General features: G+C 39.0%; 1 protein-coding gene across 1 annotated transcript in view; it reads left to right on the top strand.

The window, feature by feature from the left end:
- The window catches only part of LOC587517, a 29,820-nt gene extending 13,118 nt beyond the window's left edge, over positions 1-16,702 (top strand). Inside the window, exons 3-8 of the mRNA XM_030986586.1 lie at positions 2,278-2,328; positions 8,660-8,925; positions 9,714-9,830; positions 13,793-13,980; positions 14,860-15,084; positions 15,970-16,702. Coding sequence (XP_030842446.1) covers positions 2,278-2,328; positions 8,660-8,925; positions 9,714-9,830; positions 13,793-13,980; positions 14,860-15,084; positions 15,970-16,408 — 1,286 coding nt within the window. The 3' untranslated portion in view covers positions 16,409-16,702. The remainder of the gene's footprint in view (positions 1-2,277; positions 2,329-8,659; positions 8,926-9,713; positions 9,831-13,792; positions 13,981-14,859; positions 15,085-15,969) is intronic.
- Positions 16,703-17,414: the final 712 nt, after the last annotated feature.

Here is a 17,414-nt window from a genome sequence, read left to right as displayed (position 1 = left end):
CTGAAAAATACCCTCTAGGACGATTACACCCCAAAATTACCCCTGTTTATTAAAGGGGTACTCCACCCTTTAAAAAGTTGGTTTCAATAAAAGCAGATTTTGTTTAAAACTTCATTTTAGTATTTACAAAATTAGAAGAATTTCTTTTTTGTCATGGTAAATGCAACTTATTTTAATTTAAAGCATTTCATGTGCTTTGACAAAAGATAATTATTAACATTTGTTATAAGGATTTCATTATGATTTTAAATAGGGCTTCCTTTTTAAGAGTTATTCATCAAAAACAACCTTCCCAGTAAACACTTTATTCAAAACTTAAAATGAAAATAATTATTTTCAGTTTCCGTTCATTAACCCAGAAATGATACCATAATGTCTCATAAAAACACCATAACTTTTGGTTCAATGATTTCAAAACCTTGTTTTGACAAGACGTACATCATTAAACAGTGCGACACAGAAAAAACGAAACCGAGAATTCATGTTTTATCATAACTTAATCACAATTATAATTAATAAATGACACATATTTGTAAAGCTTAGATCCTTCTCTTTCATTTGATGCTACTCATATGATGCATATTTCACGCATTAGTGATTAAAACAAACAGAACTTTGTTATTCCTTGCTCATTTTTCCTGATTAAGGTGTCATATGGAAGAATAGAGAAATGAACTTTCTAGAAAGGTGAATTTTTTTCTTCGAAATTCAGATACCGCCCGCTGAATGACTTTTTGGTTTCCTTCTTTCAAATTGCTTTTAATCACTCATGCGTGAAATATGCGTTGCATCAAATAAAAGAGGAGGATCTAAGCTTTACAAATATGTGTCAGTTGTTAATTTTAATTATGATTAAGTTATGATAAAACATCGATAATTCTCGGTTTCGTATTTTCTGGGTCGCACTGTATGAATTATATCTACATAATCCTCGATTGAAAATGCTTATTTTCAGTTTCCATTCATTAAATATAAAGTTCAATTCTGGTCACTTGATTACATTCTGGATATTTTGTTGTTGTTGAGAGGTTGCTTATGTGGTACAATCGGTGTATATTGTGAGCTTTTATAATCCTAAAATTGATAAGAAATCGAATAATCTTGAATGGAAGTCACGTGCACTGCACACAGAATTGGGTATACGGGACTACACATACACGTTGCATGAACATTTGGTCCAAGTCTTTTGGCTATTTCTCTGTCGTATTTCGAAATATGGCTTTTTATCCATAAGTTTTTTTTTTTGGCCGCGATGAATAGCTTCAGGTATCCCTTGGCCCCTGATGTGCCCCCAAAGAAAACGATGACATATTGGTTGAATTAACAATTAACATTTTGTATTACACATATAAAAATGTATGTAAAAAGACAATATTTAGTTTAATCTTAGTTTGATGCTTTGAATCACTTATGCTACATTTGGGTACCTGAGACATATATTTCCCAAGCCTCATTGACGTGTATCATTGTATTTGTATACGGAAATAAAGATATACGGTGAACCTATTACCCCAGAAAATAGTTTAAAGCAGTCCTCTTGACTGTTTAGAGTTGCTGGTCTTTAGGGCCCTTTTGGAGCAACTTAAGGGCCCCTGTGGTGTTCCATGTGTCTTAACCTATACCATATTTCAGTATATTGCTCATCGTTGGTTTTCTACACCAAAAGTGTTCTGAAATACATTAAACACTGGTGGGCCCCTAAAGCATTTGGGCACTTTGGGCACCGATTTTTATTTAGAATTTTGTTTTACTTAGGAATCCACATTTAAATAAAGGTGAACACCATTTCCCTGTTGGAGCCGTCTGCTGACTTATGACTATCTGAGGGAGTACGAGATAGTATATGAAGTGGTACGATGTCGTACGAGTTTAATACGCGAACCCACGCCTAGCTCCCTCCCATGCTTTTCACCCATTTTTTCCTAGCTAGCCCGGTACTCTTTCATGAGAAGTTCATATCTGCTCTCGTTTTTATAAAATGTTGCGCTTGGACAAAATCGACCGCCGCAAGCCCTACTATCAATCTCAAATTTGCAGAGTTGCGGTCAATATCAATTTCAAGTTCAGTTACGATCAATCGCAACTATTTACAAGAACTGGGCCTTTTGTTTTACATTTAGTTGTTTCTGACTCAACATTTCTATAATCAATAATATATTTGTATTTGGATGTACATTATTGGAAGGCAAGAACATCGTTGGTGGTGTAAGGAAATCATTGATTAATCACATTATTTTTGTTTTATCGTTTTTTTCCTTTTCTGCCTCTTCTTGACAGCGTCTCCAACGTTTACTTGCAGCCAACCACCAGTCATCAGAAATACCTCTGGTAAGTCATTTTTACGAAGGTTCTGTTTTCTGGGAATACAATTTGAATTACTACGTACATTCATAAATACATAAGTAAATTCATTCATTCATTCATTCATTCGTTCATTCATTCATTCATTCATTCATTCATTCATCCTTTTGTTCATTCATTCATTCGTTCATTCATTCATTCGTTCATTCATTCATACATTCATACAATGACATTCATTCATTTAAGTTATTACCAACCTTTCATATACATTGTATTTTTAGTATGACTCTACATTTGGTAAATGCATGGAGCAAACAATTAGCAAAAGTTAGTCAATGTTGTCCCCGTTCAATAATACAATCATTGTACATACATTAATCAAATTGCAAAGATTGAAGTAAATAAATTAAGAAGCAAGTATTCAACAACAACAACAACAAAATGGCGGGCACTAGACAATATTTTCATTAGTAAAGCAGCTTTGCACTGTTTGATGTGTATACATATTATGACAGATTTGGTTTGGAAAAAAAGGGGGAGGGGCGGGTACCCCATGAGGCCCCTTCCCCTAAATCCACCGCTTCGGAACATGGAGACAGATAATTTTATACAAACTCATGCGTGGCTTAGATAGCCTGGAGAAGGGCCAAGCATGGCTTTATATAGCTAAAGAGATTGTGGCCATGGTTTTGTCCCATGTGCAAGTATCAGTTATAACAACAAATTATCTTTCCCTTTTACTTCATGATATAGAATGTAGTTATTCATTTTTGTTTACTTTTATAGACAATGTAGAATAACGTAAACTGTAAACATTTGATATCCTTTGTGCATCACCTTTTGCGAACCTTCTGCGAACATTACAATGAGTACGATGGCATTATTACTAAATCGGGGGGGGGGGGGGGTGTTTTACAAATACTAAGATCGACTTTAAGTTGGACTTCACTATGGCAGGCCGTTTATGCCACTGTTTGCTCTCACCATTCACTGGCATTGGTCTCTCAAGGGACGTACAAATCATGGTCATACATCTAAAGAATTTAGACTTTTTGAAAATTCATTATTGAAGGAAAAAATATTATCTAAAGATTATAATGGTGAGAGCAAACATTGGCATGAACGGCCTGCCATAGTTAAGTCTAACTTAAATTCAATCTTAGTCTTTGTGAAACACTCCCCTGTACGTGATTTATAAGGCAATACAACACGGTTATACAAAATGACCTGAAGTTGAAAGTTTTTGCGATCTTATTGACAAAATACCATTGCATGGTTTGCCGCTTGGCCATTTCGAACTCGAACTATGGCCTTTCTAGACAGGTGGTCACTAAAGCAGGTTTGACTGTAATAGAGATCAATGAATTGGATTCGTAAATCCATAGTCAGTTCAGGGGTTGGAGTGAGGTCTAACACCCCCCTCTTTAGCCCAATGCAAATAGTCCGTTGAAAATCTTTGATTAGGAATTCTGTCAAATCGGTAAATTTTGAATCTTTATTTCCACGTCGAAAAAAAAAGTACAATTTAATCATCTTTTAGCATGCTTACTTTTCCTTAACTTCCTAACTCGTCGGTAATTTTTTATCCACGCCCCCCTCCACACACACACACACACACACACACGCACTTGTCTTGCGACACCCCTTGTTGTGTTGACATACTTTCCGCTTGACCACGTATCCCCCCAAAATAATAATAATAATAGTGTAAACATATAGAGCGCACACACCGTCCAGGGACGCTCATGGCGCTAGCTCAGCAACAGTTCTCTTTGATACAAGTAAAGTAAATAATTTTGCAATATTTTTTGCGATATTTTGTTATAACCCATTTCAATCCTCAGCTCTGCCTGATGGGGCCCGGTGCCCTCCAGCTGCTCCGTTCACTGACAATTTAAGGGACTAGCCCAGTCAGCACATTATTCACAGAAGCTCTAGCATCTGAGGCCAACAGGCCCCACACAGGCAGCCAATGAGACTAAAGGGTGATAACTAATTAATTTCAAATGTATATACAAATAACATATCAATTATTGATTTAGTAAAATAAACTTATACAACTTAAGGAAATACTGGGTTACAGATGGAATAGGTAAGTCTTAAGACGAGTTTTAAAGGCAGAGTATGTTGCAATACAGCGAAGTGATGAGGGAAGCTTATTCCATAATTTGGCTGCTGCATGCGAAAAAGCATGGTATCCCCATGAATGACGGGTACGGGGAATTTGCAGCAAATTATCACTTCCAGATCTTAAGGTACGAGTTGGATTGTAGGAGTGTAGTGAGTCTTTAATGTATTGTGGCGAGATTCCATGGAGAGCCCGATAAACAAGTAACATAATTTTGAAGTGGACCCTTTTCTGGACAGGTAGCCAGTGAAGAGAGCATAATATAGGCGTAATAGAAGACATTCTTGGTGTGAAAGTAAGGAGTCTTGCACTGGAATTTTGGAGGGCTTGCAGTCTGTCTTGCTGCTGTTTTGTGAGTCCAAATAGAATAGAATTACAAAAATCTAAGCGGGATGAGATTAATGCATGGATTAATTGTTCGCATGCTTTTTGAGTCAGAGATTTTCGTATGAACCCAAGGTTCCGCAGTTGATATCTTACAGACTTTGATATGCTAGATACATGTTCAATAAATGACATATTATTGTCAAATATCACACCGAGGTTACGGACCTTTGAGGCTGGCTTTAGAACTTTGTCACCTAGATGCAAGCTTAAATGAGTATGATTTGCTCTCAGTAAAGAGTTCTTAGAGCCCAAAATGATAAACTCAGTTTTATTTTCATTTATTTTAAGACCGTTGGAATCCATCCAGCCTTTCATGTCATGAATACAGGCTTCTAAAGTTCTCTTAGCATCGGCAATTGCATCTGAGGAAGGATGTACAGAAATGAAAAGCTGAATGTCATCAGCGTAACAATGATATTTTATATTATGCTTTCTAATTATTGTACTGATTGGCTCAAGGTAAACAGAAAACATTAACGGGCCACCAACAGACCCTTGTGGCACACCGTATGAAAGATAAGTTTTGTCAGATTGGGAGTTATTTACAGAGACATACTGGGTTCTTTTATGAATGTATGATGAAAACCACTGCAACGCAGTGCCTGTTACCCCAAGAGACTGTAGTCTCTTAACAAGTATTGTGTGGTCAATAGTGTCGAAAGCACTTGACATATCAAGTAGCACAAGAAAAGTAATGTTACCTTTATCCATTTCGGAGAGGACACAGTCCACAAGATTAGTTAGCAGAGTTTCCACACTATGGTGTGGCCGGTAGGCAGATTGAAAATTATCAATTAAATTATTTTCAATAAGATATGTGCGAAGACGTGAGAAAGCCACTCGTTCTGTGAGTTTGGACAGATACGACAAATTTGAGATAGGTCTATAGTTCTGAAGACACTCACTGTCCAAATTGGATTTTTTCAAGGTGGGGCGCACTGCTGCAATCTTCATACTGTCAGGAACTAACCCTGAACCAAGACTTGTGTTAATTATAGTTACAATTGATGGTATAATAGCAGGGAGACATTGTTTCAAAAGCAATGTTGGTATGGGGTCAAGTTCACTAGATTTAGAAGGTGAACTCATTATGATCGACTTAATCTCATTAGGTGTTGTTGGAGATAGCTTATCTAGTGTCTTCTCTGTAATCAAAGGAATTTCAAACCCTCCGATATTAGTAAGAGCTGATCTGACATTCTGAATTTTTTCCACAAAGAATTTGTTAAAACGATCTGCAAGATTCGCATAAGTAGGAAGGGGAGATTTCTTACTTCTATTAAGTAAAACGTTTGCAACTCTAAACAGCTGTCTTGTACTTGTGCAGCTTTCAACCAGCATAGAGTTATATGACGTTTTGGCAGCGCGAACACTTAACTGCACCAACTGACGCTGGTTCTGATATTTCACACGATCAGACTCAAGGCCCGATTTAAGCCATTTGCGCTCCAAATTCCTACGTTGGAGTTTTTTGTTTGCAATATCTTGACAGTACCACTTTGTGTTAGGACGAACTGTGACACATCTCTGTTTCACAGGAGCATACTCATCAAGGACAGTTCTTAATAGAGAATTATAACATTCAACAGATTCTGAAATATCACTATTTGAACAGTTTCCAAGGAGAGATAGTTCTGTGATTTTTTCCATAAAAGATACAATATTTATGGACTTAATCAAAGAACCTGATAAAATTCAAAGAAACTTTTACAATGAAAATATGGACCCTGGCCGTATATTAATTTCAGACATGAATCTATCATCGATCATCAACCCTAGTAATAGATCGCTTCCTAATCTCTGTAAACGCCCTCGGTTTAAAGGGACAGTTGAGTTCTGTTGCGGAGGGCGCTACACAAAATATTTTTTTGTGAGATAATGATAAAATGTGTGTCAAATTTGCAAGAACATATAATTTAAGTGACAAAATCATCTTTGTTTGATCAAAATCGGTGCAGAGACGGCTGAAATATCCAGAAATATAACGATTTCTAATACTTGTGTACCACCACAAAATATTAGATAATTTTGAAAAAGCCACTGAAAAATCGAAATATTTCAGCCAATGCCGATGTTGGCTTTTTTGTTGGCATTTTCGTGTTGGCTATATTACGCATAACCAGCCGGCTTATGTATTGCTATTTTTAATCAATTAATTAATTAATTAACGGTCACCATATTTTTTTGAAAGTGGAGCTGAATTGGTTTGATCATATTGGCTAAATTTCACACATTTGGGGATCTAAAATTACTTTCATAGCATTCTTAGGTCCTAAAAGGGCATTAGAAATGTCATAGATCAGAATAAGAGCAATAACCATGCACTTTTAATGCATTTGCGGTCAGAAAAAAGAACTCAACTATCCCTTTAAGTAGTTAAAAACAACCTTTTTTAGCAACGATGACTTGAAGGAAATTTCAAGATAGCCGCGGATGTCCGCATGGTATGCCTGCTGTCTACGCGGATCCTTAGCAAGGCCTAATCTAAACTTTAATATGCGTCGCGAATTTCCATCTCCCTCCTCTTCTCTCAGGAAGACCTAAATAGTAGGGGAAGAAGGAGGATACTTTGGATGGACAGTCTGCAGAAATTGTTGGAAGAGAGAGGAGTGAAAGAACTGGGAGTGGTACTAATACAGAAGGCTAGGAACCGAGGGTTGTGGAACAGCATGATCGCCAAAGTCAATCGATATGGCACTTAGAGAGAGAGAGAGAAATAGTTTCACGGAAAATTCTTGTATTGATTTTCAAGAAAGAAAAACTGGCTAAGACTAAGAGCCCATGCTAAAGTCATTCTGTCATCATAATTGTTTGACTAAAATGTAATGTAAGCACAACTAAGAAACTCACCTATTACATATAGGCAATACTACATAAATACACTAATAGATCTGAGGGACTGGCCTGCTTGTTTCCTTCCGTAATAAGAAATAGCAGCCAGACCATAATGTTGTGTAAAATACAAACATGAGGATTTAGCTGAATCAAGATAATTGGTTGAAAGTCAAACAAAAGTTCAGCAATATATTCTTTTCAGGCTTCCGTGAATATGACACTGGATGGAAAATCACGCTTGAACTTGAAAAATACTAATAAGTGGTTTGTTCGTCGATAAAAAAAAAAAAAAAAAAAAAAAAAAATTCTCACTGACTAATAAAGATGTTCAGTATGTTCACTCGCGAGACTTTTGCGCGTACAGTATTCAGCAGTTGATTCTGATCATTCCATCAACCTTACAATTTACATCAATTCTTATTGGTTTTTATTTTACCTGACTGCGAAGAAAGCATAAATGCTTGTAAGTAAGCAACCAGACGGCTGACGGCTTTATGAACTACATACTCAACCTTTCCCAAATGCGTTCAGACAGTTTCACTAATACTCAACTGTACATTCAATAACTCGTGGCACCAAATATTTCAGGGCCCAAATTTATAGTATTCCGACCTAATATCTCATGGTCCTAATCACATATTCATGCTATTGATTTCTATTTGTTTGCCGTGATGTTATAGTGGCCCTTCCCCAGTAATCCTGGGGTCCCACCTGATACTATCCCTCCATACAAGTTCACCGGCGCCCAGTCTCTCCACACGCGCATGAAGTACCCCCAGGAAACGCTGGCATTTGCCTCCTCAATCAGTTCAACCCAATGCCCCTCCCCTCTCTTTCAACCAGTTCTTCTTCCTCTACCCTTCAACCGTCAGCGCCAGATTCTATCAAGCTTGACGTTAGGAACTCCGGTGATGTCGGAGGTTACATTAATCCTGGGATCACCTCTGTGTCCCATATTGCCAGAGTAGTCAGTCACCCATGTTTTCTCGGTACCGTGTTTCTTTCCAGCGGCCCGACTGCGTACCGACGTTTCCTATATCACGTTGGACGAGTTGTGCTGGCAGACCTTCGGCGATAACATGTCAACCATTGGACGGCTCTCTCGTCTCAGCAACAAGATTCTGGAGGAGGTGAACAAGACGGCCATCTTGGAGGAGAGGAACCAGACGGTGGATGAGGTATTCCATGAGCTAGGCCTGATGATAGACGTGGATGGGTACATCTATCTACCAGGAGGTCACTGGAAACCTATGGGATGCTCACCCAAATGGAAGGTAAGATCATAGCGTACTGACAGACATGGTTGGGACACGCGTTCCCGCACACACTCAAAGGTCTGGTTGTCTGTTTGGAGCCAGAAGGGCGTTAAATCATATCACTTCACATAGAGATAATGTCATTCTTGATTCCAACAGACGAGTTTATTCATGGAGCTGAAAATAGCCCCTCCTCCTCCTCCAAGTACATTCTCTATGGGATGTTGCTGCTTTATAAATTTAATCTCTGAGCAAACTCAACTTCCGTTGACATAAATATCTCTATACTCTATACGAGCTATGCTTCAGCCCTGCCTCGCGATGAATTTTCTGTAACACGTTCGAAATAAATGTTGAAAAAACATCAACCGATAGCTATTTCATTATCCTTGTGTGTGTAATTAGCATATTGAAGGGCAATTTTATATAATGGCATTTTATATAATCCTAACATGATTGATATGGTGTCGACATCGCCCTTAAGTTGATTTTTTTGAAAGTTTTTGTGTCGTATTCTTTATTTTACCTTTTACATTTGTATATTTTTTGTTCCTATTTTTTGTTGGTCTTCATTCATTTATATATTTATCCATTCATTCATTTTTAAAAATTTAATAATTTTTAATTTTTTTATAAATTAATTAATTAAATATTTTTGCTTATTTGTTCATTTATTCATTTATGCACTCGTTACGTTATCTATTCATCTAGTTATTTATTAGTACATTCATTAATTAATAAATAAATTCATTTATTCATTTATTACTTTACAATAGACCATGCCCTTTATATTCCTCATTCATTAGGTTGCGGTTGTGGTGCCATTTCGAGATCGAATCGGCCATCTTGCCATCTTTCTTCGCCACATGATCCCACTCTTGAAGACCCAACAACTAGAATTCTCCATCTTCGTTGTCGAACAGGTAATCCACTAAGGTTATGTCTTAGGTGGAGAAAAATATAATAATGATATACGTATCCGGACACTTACCCCTGGACATCCACCCCCGGATAACCACCCCCAGTCAACTACCCCTAGGACATTTACCCCCAAGAACAACTTCTGTTTAGGGCAACCACCATCTAGGACGACTACTCTCCAGGACAACTACCCCCTAGGACAAATTACCCCTAGGACAACTACCCCGGACAACTTCCCCCGGTCAACTACTCCTAGGACAACTACCCCCGGACAACTTCCCCCCGGACAACTACCTCCCCAGACAACTACCCTAGGATAGTTGTCCGGGGGTAGTTGTCCTAGAGGATGGTTGTCGTAGGGGGTAGTTGTCTGGGGGTAGTTGTCCGGGGGTTAGTTTTCCGCGTGTAGTTGTCCTTGGGGGTAGTTGTCCGGGTGGTAGTTGTCCTAGAGGGTGGTTGCCCTAGAGGGTACTTGCCCAAGAGGGTGGTTGCCCTAGAGGGTGGTTGCCCTAGAGGGTAGTCGTCCTAGAGGGTGTTTGCCCTAGACTCATAGAGGGTAGTCGTCCTAGAGGGTAGTTGTCCGGGTGGTAGTTGTCCTAGGGGTTAGTCGTCCTAGAGGGTAGTTTCCCTAGTGGGTGGTTGTCCTAGGGGTAAGTTGACTGGGTGTGGTTACCCGGGGATGGATGTCCAGGGGGTAGGTATACTAGAACCAATGATATAAGGCGAGAAGATTCTACATTGTTTAATGTTGACCCTCCTGCACCTCATAAAACACAAATACTCAAACGGCAAAATTATGAATAATCGAAAAACAAAAACTAAGTCAGTTTATACTCATAACGGTGGTGGTTAATTGCATCTCATATTCACCAACTGATAAACGAATACGCATACATTTACATTAACATTAGCTAACATTCGTTAAAATATCATTAATATGCCGTTCTTGTACAGCACATACCGTATTATAATATAATGGGTCTCCATGCATGCGCTTCTATCGGACTTCTTTTGATATTAGGGACTTTTAGATTCGCACGAAGACAATAGGTCTATGCTACGATCGACGTCCTTTTAATGCACTGCCTTCAATGGACGTCACACGTATCAGTCCACGCAAATCTAAAAGTCCCTATTATTATCGGTCGCCAGTGGTTGTCATTTTGGCGATTACTTTGTCTTATATGTCAGACAGCTGATATGCGCCCCCATCCCGGTTTGATGTTCATAAGGTTGGAATATTTTTGTTTTACCCCAATTTATGGAATTATTTTAAAAATAATTTAAAAATAATAGATCTAGATAATAGTATACATTCTCAGATTTTATTGAATAATAATTTGCTAATGTTTGTTTGTTTGTTTGATTGATTTTATTTCTGCGTTCAAAAATATACAAATTCAAAGTTAAAGTACAAAATTTCGAACAATAACAAATACAATGAATACAATGTTTACAAAAGTAATTGAATGAAAAATCATGTACAATTATATCATTCGATAAACATGTACGAAGCATACAATAACATAAGAAAAATGAAATATTTTCAATAAATTAGAGAGGTAATTTGGAACGCAGGAGACCACCATCGTGAGCGGTTAGGCTGGAGATGGATGGCGGCCTCGTAAAAAGAATTGGCGACATAACTCTCTTCGAAAAACTGAGTGATCAAGAGGGTGCGGTGCAATTGCAGGTGCAGTGAGCAGTTGCATGATAAAGAATAAATAAGTCACGGTTTTGTTATACTTATTTAAAGAGAGGGGAGCATATGATTGTATTATTTGTCGTTTAAGTGTAGCTTTTAAGGAGTAGATGGTTGAACAAGACTTTATGTTGTCGGGTAAATCATTCCAAATGTCCGGGCCAGAATGTCTAACAGATTTGTGTGTTATTGATAATTTGGGGTTTGTAAGATGGAAGTTTCCAGATATGCGAGTAGAGTATGAATGAACGGAATTATTAAACCTAAACATGTTATCAAAGGATGGTGGAAGCAGATTATTAATGTACTTAAACATAATAACTGCTACTTGAGTAGTGTTCAGATCGAAATTTTTTAGTGTTTTAAGTTTATAGAATAAAGGATCAGTGTGAGCTAAGAAATGCGAACCTGTACAAATACGTGTGGCTTTCTTTTGCAGGTTGAAAATAGAATTAATTTTTGTCGAATCACAATTTGCCCATACGCTATTACAATATGTTATATACGGGAGAACTAGCGAATTATATAGAAGGAATAAGGTTGCATGGGGTAGAAGAAACTTTAACTTGGAGATTATTCCAATACTTTTGGAAATGCACATTGTAACTTGGTGTAAATGATCATTCCAAGTCAAGGTTTCATCTATAAGAACACCCGAAATCTTGGAACTCGCAGGCAACGCTGCCCGCGACAACAAGAAATTCTAGGATCATCCCTCGGTGTGTTATGTGTGTTATGCGTGACTCCTAAAGCATGTATATGCTACTATGCTTATCAACTTGGGGACCTATGCCCTTAAGTCATAAATGACAGCAGGCGCGGATCCAGGATTTCTTAGGGGAGGGGGCCCAACTTTTTTTTTTTTTTTTGCTCCCGAAAATTTGAAAATCGCGCCGGCCGAAAAGTCGCTCAGTGGGGGGGGGGGGGGGGGGGGGGGGGGGGGGGGGGGGGGGGGTACAGAGCACATCTTTTTTTTTTTTTTTTTTTTTTGCTCCCGAAAATTTGAAAAACGCGCCGGCCAAAAATTCGCACCCCCCCAATTTGCACCCCCCCTTGAGCGCCAGGGGGGGGGGGGGGGGGGGGGGGGGGGGTCCAACCCCCAAAAAGGTAAAAATCACGTGATTTTACATGATTTTTTTCTCAAGGGGGGGGGGGGCCCGGGCCCCCCGGGGCCCCCCCCCCCCTGGATCCGCCACTGAATGACAGTAATGAGGATTAATGCCCAACAAAAGGGCACTAATTATATAGCGCATCGACACGGTTTTGATCCTGGGGCCTCACAGTTACGAGGCCATTGCTTTGTCACTGAACCATGACTGTACGCAGCGGGGGCTACGGTAGGGGGCAGTTTCCATAAATTAAAAAAAAAAACAAGGAAAATGCAATTAATCTTCAATAATTTATTGCATTTTACCCCAGTCCCCAACATAAAAAATCCTCTGGACGGCCATGCATTATGGCTCAAGGCATGGGCACACAGAGGATTTTTTTTATGTGGGGAACCGTGGTAAAATACAATCAACTATTGAAAATTTATTGCATTTTCTTTTTATTTTATCCAAGTAATAGTCCTACATAAGCGAAGTCGAATAAAACTAATAAAAATATTAGGGAGGTTCACCAGTCGTTTTATTAATTTGTTATCGAGGTCTATTTTTTGCCAACATATTTGCATCAGTATTTAGATTATACAATATGCAAACACAAATCTTAGCATCTGGAGTTGGTAAAGCTGTACAGGAAACAAAGATATGAATCTTTCTTATCTCATAATTACATCACGAAATCTATCTATATTATACGAGCCCTGCTTTTCACGAGTTTCCTTCATATTTCGCCCCAAATTTGCTTTATGTACCTTAAGTAAATTATAATATGATCTGGGTTTGTATTTCTCTCTCTCTATTTGATGTATGCGACAAAGTATTGTATTTGACTCCTACATTATGATGTACATGTATGATCCCATTTCATTTAGTGACGGTGATGTGAAATATGGAAATCAAACTATACTTAAAACTGAAATCTAATCTCATCAGAGCCAGAAGTGTGTTCTCTCCGTATGAGTACAGGGGCGGATCAAGGGGGGGGGGGGATATTGGTCGGCGCGATTTTAAAATTTCGCCCCCCCTCCCTCTGAGAAAATCCTGGATACGCCACTGGGTCGACCCCCCCCCTTTGCAAAAAGCTAGATCCGCCCCTGGAGTGAACACACTTTTGGCTCCAAACAGACGCGAGTACATTGTATGTCTCCCCCTTTAGAATAATAACATGAGTTTCAACCGGGCGATGCTACTCAACGTCGGTTTCCTCGAAGCCCTGAAGCTCACCCGATACGACTGCTTCGTTTTCCACGACGTCGACCACTTAGCCCTCAACGTCAACAACTACTACGGTTGCGACTTCATGCCACGACATTTCATATCTGGCGACGACATCTGGGGATACACGTAAGTCAGTCAGACAGACCTTAGGAAAACCGAGAACATGCAAATACTCGGAAAAAAGCGAACAATGCACAGTGAATATAGAGCCCTCATTGTTCAGTGCTAGTCAATGTTAATAAATTACATGGGGAAGATTGTCCAATATCAACATGTTGTCGATATGTATTTTTTATTAAAAATAATGCTGTGGGTCAAATTATCTTAAATACTCACAAAGGATTAGTTATGTAAAGATGCCTTTCAAATGGCTAACATATAGGTGTATCCACAGCACTTCTTAAAGATATATAGCATCAACAGCTGCAGGTTTGACTATAGATTATTTACCCTGTGCCTTTTTTTACCCACTGTCACGAATTGAACGATGAGGGCACTTTATTTGCTGTGCCTTAAATGTAGTGTATCCCTTTTGCAGCCGACATCACATTCTGTAGAACTTAGCAGAAATTATGAATATGTCACGTATATGTCCTACCTGTGAAATTTAAACGCAAGTAGTGTCCTAGAATTCACATTATGCAGGGAAACCCGTTTACTTTCTAGACTTCACTGTCAGACACGTCGTCGTCGTAGTGGTACTTTGAGTGAATGCTGACTATTTGTGACCCTGTTGATGTTTGTTTCTCCAAAGTGTTCTATCTTGAGTCTTACGATGAGCCGAGACGAGTGATACCCAGTTTAACTGCTTAAATCCGCCGGTCCATCTCCCGTCCATCTATGGTTGGGTGGGTTGTTTAACCTGACTGCTAAGAAAGCATGTGTGTGCTTTTAAGTACGCAACTGTTTGTTTCGTCTCCTTAAACTCACAGAATCCATAAATTAACTCAAGATCAATAATACTTATGCCCGTCTCACTTCTTCTCTCTTCAATCTCTAAACTAGTATTCTCTACCCGGATCTTTTCGGTGGAGTCACCGGCCTGACGAAATCACAGATGCACAGTGTGAACGGCTTCTCCAACATGTACTGGGGGTGGGGTGGTGAGGATGATGATATGTACAGGCGGATACAACAGAAGGGATACCCTCGAAGCAGACCTGTAGGATCATTTGGATTCTACAACACCATAAATCACCACGGAGAAAAAAAGGTGATGAACAAGCAACGGTAAGTCTCGTCCGAAATCAATACTCAAACTTAAGATGCTACACAAGATTGAAACTCAATCTAAACACTAAAACTCAGACACGGACTAACACAAAAGTAGATGAAAAGGGAACGGTGAGTCAAGTTCAAATTCAAAACTCAGACTCAAGATATGACACAAGATTGAAACTCACAATGAAGGTTAGAATCGAACCAAACTAAAGCTCAGACACAAACCTAAACACAAAAGGAGATGAAAATGAAACGGTGAGTTATTACGTCCGAAATCAAAATTTAACCTCAATCTACTACATAAGATGAGACTCACGTTGATGGCTAGACTAAAACCAAACTCAAGCTCAGACACATACCTAAACACAAAAGGAGATGAAAATGAAACGATGAGTTACGTCCGAAATCAAAATTCAAACTCAACCTACAAGATTGAGAATCATGCTGTAGGCTAGACTCAAACCAAACACAAGCTCAGACACAAACCTTAACAGAAAATCAGATGAAAAGGGAAAGGTGAGTCACGTTAAAAATCAAAACTCAAACTCAAGATATGACACAAGATAGAAACTCACACTGGAAGTTAGACTTAAACTTGTTTCCGTGTAAATGAGTCGCAACTGCGCGTATTCACTTAGCTCTGTGAAACATAAATGTAAAGCTTATTACACTTTGCATCATAATACCCCCCCCCAATAATAAGATGCCGCGGCTTTGTGCTTGTGACTTGTGACCTGATTGCTTTTTCCGAATTGCCTCATCCTGCAGCTTAAAAAAGGTGAGGGTTTATGTGGAGTGGCTGGCTGATTTCATTTGTAATTCACGCAGAGGAAATCATTTCAAAGGCATTGATGGTATGACTACTTTTTGTCTCTTCCTCTTTCTTTTACCCAGGATTTGTCTTCTCCATTTTAGCATGGAACGCATGAAATCAGATGGCCTGAAGAGCATAAACTACGAAGAACCAAACATCGATTTGACTCCTCTATTCACCAAGATTTCAGTCGATATCCACGAACTCCCCTGGAAAGACGAATGGACCAAGTGCGCTGGACCCTTGATGGATGCCTTCCGAACCGAAGACGATGAGCCGATCGATTCCGAATCCGCGAGGGTTCCGCATCCGCTTAAAGCTGCTGTGGCCCGGCGGAAACAGCCATACCCGCACTCGCCCGTCGCTCAAGCTAATAAGATACAACCCAACGAACCCCTCGATGAGATGGAAATTGAGAGAAGAGAAGCGGTGATACGACGACGGCAGGAGATCGAGAAGGAGCGAAAGGAGAACAAGAGAACTGGCACCGCTCCACATTTAGAAATGGAGGTGTTATAGCAAGAAGAGTGCATCTATGATGTGATGACACTAAAGTACAATGCAAACATTGATTGAGCTCATTGAAAAGCGAAAACAGTGGGCGCCATCTTGGTCCTTGTCATTCAAATCCTTCATCTCGGAGATGTATTCAGTGGGTCGCCCGCATCTCCGTAAAATCGAACTTATCGGAGCGATTTGAGGTATGCCTTAATGATCGTTGGTGTGAACGTATTAAAGAATAAAAAGAGGACGTAGAAAAGGAAAGAGGTGGAGGAGGAGGAGAAGGAAAGAAGAATGAAAGAAGAAGGAAAATGACAAAGAGAAGAAAGGGAGGAGAAGAGGACAGAAAAGAAGAGAAGAAGAAGAAGAGCAACAACAACAAACCAAAAAAATAAAAAGAACAAGAAGGATGAGAGGAAGTTGTGAGGAGGTGACGGAGGAGGAGGAGAAGAAGAAGAAGATAAGAAGAAGAGAACAGGAGCAAGAGATAGAAGAAAATGAAGTTCATTTGTACTGGTGGCATCAATTTCGCCCTTCATTATTAATTGGAAAGAAAATCTTTAAGCGCGTGTATTCATATCATATTGACATCTTTTCTAAAGGAAAATAGTTGTTGTTTTTGTCTTCTATTGTGCAATCCAATATTTCAGGACTATTAACCCCACTGTTCTGATGGTAACCTGTTGAATTAGGCGGAAGAAGTTGAAAGGCAGGTCCAAGCGTTACGGAACGACATTTCAAGAATTTCTTTTAAAGAGAGTATTATCGACATTTTGATAAAATCTACAAAACAGTTATATAATCTATCAGCTTTATAGGTGAGGTACTCTACAACAGTTGAGTGTCGTATCAACCATTCATCAAATTTAGAGACTTTAAAATTTTTAATAGGTTTGTTACGGAATGACGAAAAATACAAACCTGAATAAAACTAACAAAGAAATTAGAAAACTCTCTGAATGGAAATATAATTCCGTAACACTTTGATCTGATCTGAAGGAAATAATGGTTTCCCCCCTTTTCA

The sequence above is a fragment of the Strongylocentrotus purpuratus genome, unplaced genomic scaffold (assembly GCF_000002235.5).
Source record: "Strongylocentrotus purpuratus isolate Spur 01 unplaced genomic scaffold, Spur_5.0 spur5_scaffold_16, whole genome shotgun sequence".
Lineage (NCBI taxonomy): Eukaryota > Metazoa > Echinodermata > Echinoidea > Camarodonta > Strongylocentrotidae > Strongylocentrotus > Strongylocentrotus purpuratus.
This window is presented reverse-complemented; position numbering and strand designations above follow the sequence as displayed.